This window comes from Sinocyclocheilus grahami, unplaced genomic scaffold (assembly GCF_001515645.1).
Source record: "Sinocyclocheilus grahami isolate Dianchi unplaced genomic scaffold, SAMN03320097.WGS_v1.1 scaffold2522.1, whole genome shotgun sequence".
NCBI classification, from domain to species: Eukaryota; Metazoa; Chordata; class Actinopteri; order Cypriniformes; family Cyprinidae; genus Sinocyclocheilus; species Sinocyclocheilus grahami.
Window position 1 is genome coordinate 44,919 of NW_015507701.1, and position 6,962 is coordinate 51,880.

The 6,962-nt window shown below is 40.2% G+C and overlaps 2 protein-coding genes across 2 annotated transcripts; both read right to left on the reverse strand.

Annotated features, from left to right (window-relative positions):
• Positions 1–548: 548 nt before the first annotated feature.
• rln1 (relaxin 1) lies at positions 549–2,740 on the reverse strand. The gene is made up of 2 exons (XM_016261654.1): positions 2,403–2,740; positions 549–738 (listed from the first exon to the last, which is right to left on the reverse strand). Exons 1-2 carry the CDS (start codon positions 2,653–2,655, stop codon positions 554–556), a joined length of 438 nt encoding a protein of 145 aa, XP_016117140.1. The 5' UTR covers positions 2,656–2,740; the 3' UTR covers positions 549–553.
• Positions 2,741–2,763: 23 nt separating this feature from the next.
• plgrkt (plasminogen receptor, C-terminal lysine transmembrane protein) lies at positions 2,764–5,958 on the reverse strand (the record flags this gene model as incomplete). The annotated part of the gene is made up of 3 exons (XM_016261648.1): positions 2,764–3,192; positions 3,543–3,652; positions 5,807–5,958. Coding segments are annotated over 3 exons (390 nt in total), but the record flags the coding sequence as incomplete, so codon positions are not given.
• Positions 5,959–6,962: the final 1,004 nt, after the last annotated feature.

The following is a 6,962-nucleotide window of genomic DNA, read 5'->3' on the forward strand; positions in this document are numbered from 1 at the left end:
TGTGTGTGTGTGTGTGTGTATGTGTGTGAGTGAGAGAGTGTGTGTGTGTGTATGTGGGTGTGTGTGTGTGTGTGTATATGTGTGAGTGTGTGTGAGTGAGTGAGTGAGAGAGTGTGTGTGTGTATGTGTGTGTGTGTGGGTGTGAGTGTGAGTGTGTGTGTGTGTGTGTGTGTGTGACCTGTCGTGCGGGGCTCGGTATAAGTGTGTTGTTCTAACAGCAGTCTGTGAGGAGAAGCTTCTCTGCAGACCCCTGAACTCTGCTCCTGTTCGAATGCGTGTTTGTTATACTTTATGTCTTGAAGCTTTGAGCAGTTGAACACTTAAATCAGATCTGATTTAGTTCTGGTAAACATTCACTCGTAACACTTGCTTTTATTCGTTTGGCGATTCTTATGAACAGATTATTAGTCAGTAAATATGAAAGTTGCAATCAAGAAGTTGTTTATTCATGTGGTCATATGAACAGATGTGAAATAAATGAAGCACTGGGATGATCTAACAGTTCAGTTCTTCATCAGTGAGTCCTTCATCATCATCAGCAGCAGCAGCAGCATCAGCACAGGAGGCCGATGTCGTTTTTGGTGCAGCCCTGATTGCAGCACATTCCTGCCAGTCCCAGAGAGAGGTTCCGCTTCCGCCGGTCGGGCGCTTCCGGTCTGTCGCTCATCATCACCGGAAGCAGCTCCGGGAGAGACGGCTCTTCATCTGTGTCCCGCGCGGCCTGAAACAGCAGCTCACCTGCGACACACACGAGGAGGACTCTTCATCACACACACACACACTCACACTCACACTGCTCACACACTGACTGCAGCTGAAACACGACTCTGTTACTGTCCTCTTGCTCTGTAACTCTGTAACACTGCTCTGATGCGATCAGTACTGTGTAACGCTGCTCTCGGTCAGTACTCTGTAACTCTGTAACGCTGCTCTCGGTCAGTACTGTGTAACTCTGTAACGCTGCTCTGACGCGATCAGTACTCTGTAACGCTGCTCTCGGTCAGTACTCTGTAACTCTGTAACGCTGCTCTCAGTCAGTACTCTGTAACTCTGCAACGCTGCTCTGACGCGATCAGTACTCTGTAACGCTGCTCTCGGTCAGTACTCTGTAACGCTGCTCTCGGTCAGTACTCTGTAACGCTGCTCTCGGCCAGTACTCTGTAACTCTGTAACGCTGCTCTCGGTCAGTACTGTGTAACGCTGCTCTCGGTCAGTACTCTGTAACTCTGTAACGATGCTCTCGGTCAGTACTGTGTAACTCTGTAATGCTGCTCTCGGTCAGTACTCTGTAACGCTGCTCTCTGTCAGTACTCTGTAACGATTCTCTCGGTCAGTACTCTGTAACACTGCTCTCGGTCAGTACTCTGTAACTCTGCTCTCGGTCAGTACTCTGTAACTCTGTAACGCTGCTCTGACGCGATCAGTACTGTATACAGAGCTACAGATAAAGGGGACTTGAGTTGATATGTAGTCAGTAATATTTCAAAACTGCAAATATACACGAGTAGGCTAATTCCTGACATTATTTTCATATATGTATTATTATTATTATTAGTCTATCCTATTGATTTATTATTAGCTCATTGTCTGGATTCATATTCTTGCGCTTTCACCTGAAATACAGAATGACAAACAAATGAAATTATTTCTGTTGCTAAATGGATATTTTCTTGTAACAAAGATGTTTAAATAAGCCAGGACTTTATGTCGCTTACATTAGCATAATTTATTTATTGTATGGTTCTAAATAAACTAATTGATGAGGATGATGATGATGTGAAGTACACACTGTGCTGGTTCTGTAGGATGCTGTTATTTAATATCATTGTGACACTATTATAGTTTTTTAATACTTTAAATTAGTTTTTTATTTTTTGTATTTAATTTTACTTTTAAAGTTTTAGTAATTCTGTTTTGTGTTGTCTTTTTTTCGTTTTAAAAATGTCTATAAAGTTTCTAATAATAAATTAATTTCAAATTCTAATGTAGTACATCATTAAACTAAGCAAAGACATGTTGCTCTGGGTTTACGTTTTAAAAAATATTTTCAGTTAACGTCTATTTTATTACGTGTAAAGATCTTTGTTGAACGGTTTTGTTTTTTGCTGACTAACTCTGTCAGGATGAGGATGAGGATGGTGTAAGTACATCTGATGAAGATGATGTTCTGGTGCTGATGAAGATGTTGTTCTGGTGCTGATGAAGATGATGTTCTGGTGCTGATGAAGATGATGTTCTGGTGCTGATGAAGATGATGTTCTGGTGCTGATGAAGATGATGTTCTGGTGCTGATGAAGATGAAGATGTTGTTCTGGTGCTGATGAAGATGATGAAGATGATGTTCTGGTGCTGATGAAGATGATGTTCTGGTGCTGATGAAGATGATGTAGATGAGCACGTACCGGGGCCCTGCGCACTCCTCCTCCACCGGGAGCCTCCGCAGGTGAAGATCACGGCTCTGATGAACTCGCGGCCGCACAGTTTCACTCCGAAGTCTCTCGATAAATCCGCGCGCTCCGCGCTCACACACACACACACACACACCAGCAGAACAGCCGAAAACACGCGAAACATCTTCAGAACGAACATTAACAAGAGTTTATAAGAAAAGACTGCTGAAGTTCCTCGAGCTGCTGGTTTCTGATCATTCGCCATCAGTTCAGAGAGACTTTATACAGACACGGACTGACGTCACTCTCTCGCTTACACACACACACACACACACACTCTCTCTCTTTCTCTCTCTCTCTCTCTCTCATTGTTGAACAAAGATCATGATCACAATAAAAACTGAACACTGTTGGATTCTCCATTATAATAATGAATCAAGATGAAATTACACACGACATCTTTTAATCATATTTAATCTCAACATGCAACATGTTTCTTCCAAAACACCTGAGAATCGACTCATCACATGTTGATCAATGACACCGACAGCAATTTTGGGTGAAATATTGGCTTTGTGTTAGAGCGCTGAGATCGAGAGCTTCTCAGAGGAGCTTCCAGCTTCAGCTAACGGAGGAAACATTGCTGGAGTCGATCTGAGGTGACGTCAGGATTCTCATCTCTCCAGCAGAGACGTCAGATGCGCTTTGGCTCGGCGAGATTTCTCGATGCTCTCAAACGTGGGCATCCCCTGAGGAAGAGCCAGACGCTCGCTCTCAGACACCATGATGCTCTCGGCCTCCTCTGCATCACATCAAACAGCACTTTAACTACATCTGACAGTCACAACGACAGCATTATTCACATTCACCTTTGGGAAATCAAAGCAGGATACTTTTGGAGTAAAGCCGATCAATAATCAATCAGTCATAATAGAGGAAACAAAATGATCATCGGCGGGCGTGAATGACGTAACGTGAGGTCAAAGGTCACACAGCTGCTTTGAGTCGAGGTCACTGGGCCATTTATTTCTCCTTCAGACATTTAATCACTAACAATGTCACTGAAGGCTGAAGATGAAACAGTTAGATATGAAATGCATTGACGAGCAGAGGTTTCTGGGTAGTCTGGTTAAGTGTGGTGTTTGTTTGTACCCCTCATGCGGTGCATCAGCGATCCGTAGGCCGCATCCACCTGATACGCCAGGACGAAGCTCAGAGGAACCACAGGAGCCAGCAGAGCCGCTTTCCTCTTTCTGACGGCTCTGTCAACATACAGACACGCTCACAAGCACTCTCACACGCGTGTGGATCTAGGAACATGTGAGCAGATCAGACGCTCGCTCTCAATCATCGTTGATCACTGAATCCAACGCAAAATCAACAAAATGTTGATTTTTTTTGGCAATCCTGCGTAATTATTAATTTCACCGCAATATAATCGCAAAAATTAAGGTCTCACAAAACTTATAACTATAATTATCTAACTGAATTACTCCTAATTTGTGGCCCTGGAGCACAAAGTGTCAATATTTTTTAAATTGAGATGTATGCATCATCTGAAAGCTGAATAAATAATCTTTCCATTGATGTATGGTTTGTTAGGATAGGACAATATTTGAAAATCTGGAATCTGAGGGTGCAAAAAAATCTAAATATTGAGAAAATCATCTTTAAAGTTGTTCAAATGAAGTTCTTAGCAATGCATATTACTAATCAAACATTAAGTTTTGATATATTTACGGTAGGACATTTACTAAATATCTTCATAGAACATGATCTTTACTTAATATCCTAATGATTTTTGGCATAAAAGAAAAATTTATAATTTTGGCTACACTGTTTTGTTGTCCTATTGATAAAATACAGACGACATAGACGTTCTGCTGTTGACCACAAAAATAAAAAGTCCCTATATTAAGCACTGTTTATCTTTGTGTTGCACTTATTTGTCCTGTTGTCATTGGTTTCTTTTCAAAATAAACAACATTTATGCATTTTGTTTCTTCTTTTTCATGTATGATAGTTGTGCATCCAAAATAATTTAGAATATGGTAAAAGTGCTATCCTAATTATAAAAAAAAAACATTGCAGATTTTCCTCAAATTTCTGGAAATAATCACCACAGAATCCGTCATTTAGAGTGCAAAAATGGTGAAATCCTGGAGGGACTGGTACAGAAATAAACTGGCGTCACGCTCACCAGAGATTGGCATACATTACTCTTCTGGATCGTTCTGCATTCGCTCATTCTGTTCACTGTTCATTTTCATTATTTATTTCACAATCAGAGCATTTGAGGATAGGAGTGCGCGATAATGACAAAAGATGCTCTCTCGATATTTTCTGGAATTTTGTCGAAAACGATAATTAGACGATATTTCGCGGAGCGTGTTATTATGCTGGTATTCCAGCAGGTTTAGGACTCCCAGAGCTTCTGATATTCTTCATATTCTGTGCGGTGCTTCGTTTGCAGCAGTAACAGAAATGAACTCTTCCAATAAGTTTAAATTGCTTTTTACCTTTTATGGGCATTTTACCTTTATAAGGCCAAATGTTTTCAAACCTAATTAAATGTATGAATCATCTTTTGTGTCAAATTCTTACATTTAATTAATATATTCAAATAGTAAGACACTATAGGGCTGTTACCAGTCAAATGAAATCAGTATTTGCAGTGCAGAGGAACAGAATCTGTCACAGACTGTTTAATGCAGTTCATCTGCAGCTACAAATGTGTTTTGATGTTTTAAAAACCAAATGTTCAATAGTGATATTTGAAATGATTTGTGGGAAAAGACCGGAAAATATACTTTAAATATACACCTAAAATCGCCAGTAGATGGCAGCAAATCACTGCATGAGCGAGTCATTGAGTCATTCATTCAACCGATTCGTTCAAACGCCGGATTGATTCAGTAATGAAACACTGCTGTGCTGTTTTATAAAATCATCACATTTGCAATCCTACTACTGATATTTGGAGAAAAATTTCACCCTTCGTGTGATATTAACTATATCAGATATAAATATAAAAAGACATATAAAAGTCATACGGGGGTATTTTTGTAATTTTGGGGGAATTCTAAATGTGTTTTAATAGAGTGTAAGCTGCATCTCAGTGTGGGTGCGCACTCTGTGTGTTTCTGTTTGGTCTTTGTGATATACTCAACAACGTCAAATCGCATATCGTTTATACAACAATTACGATATTATCGTAGACGATATATATCGCACACCCCTATTTGAGGATCAATAAAATAAGAACTAGGGTCATTGATGAAACACGAGTCAATGTATGAAAATCATTGTAAGACTATTCTAACATCACATAAAAATCAGCACAGCAATTTAGGTATCAGAAACTCTGTGTGTGTGTGTGTGTGTGTGAGAAAGTGTGTGTCTGTGTGTGGACAGACCCGATGGTGAGACCCAGCGTAGCCAAACCGAAGAAGGAACCGAAGTACTTGAGAAACTCTCTGGACCAGGCGACCTGCATCGCCATCTGACGCTCACGCATCTGATTCTGCATCAGCAGCTGACGCTCCAACTGCAGAAACACAAACACTAACTCTCAGTGCTCAGAGCTTTCTGTATCAGACTGACATGTGTGTGCACTGGTATATAAGGTTTATGAGGACACAAATGTGTATAATGACATGAGTACGACAACATAAACAAGGTTTATAAGGACACTTCCTGTGTGTGTGTGTGTGTGTGTGAGATATATTTGTGAGGTTGTTTTGTTCCGCACCTCCACACACACACACACACACACTCTCTCTCTCTCACACACACCCACACACAGAGATAATTATCTAGTCTTGTGCAAACTTCATATAGCTAAAACTGTAAATTCTACTCCATGTTACAAGTATGCTAGAACCATCACTTCTACCACAAAAGACTGTTTTGTAAGTAATCTTCCTGATTTATCTCAATTCCTCCGCATATCCAATACCTCAGAACAACTTGATATAACAGAATCTATGGTCTCTCTCTTTTCTAGCATTTTAGATACGGTTGCTCCTTTACGCTTAAGGAAGATTAAGGAAAACAGTCTGACACCGTGGTATAATGAGCACACTCGCACCCTAAAGAGCGCAGCCCGGAAAATGGAGCGCAGCTGAAGGAAAACAAACATAACCCCAGGTATTTATTCAATACAGTGGCTAAATTAACAAAAAATAAAGTCAAGTCAAGTCACCTTTATTTATATAGCGCTTTTAACAATACAGATTGTGTCAAAGCAACTGAACAGCATTAATTAGGAAAATAGTGTCAATAATGCAAAGTGACAATAGTAAACACTAATTTTTCAGTTAAAGACAGTTCATCATTGAATTCAGTGATGTCAACATCCAGCTCAGTTCAGTTTAAATAATATCTTTGCAATCATGTCAACGATATCTAAGGAAATGAAGTGCATCAATAAAGCATCAACAGGTGTTCCCAGCAGCACAGCAGTAATGACTTTATGAACTACTTTACTTCTAAGATCGATACTATTAGAGACCAAATTGTAAGCATGCAGCCGTCAGCTACAGTAACGCATCAGATAGTGCGCTATAGATC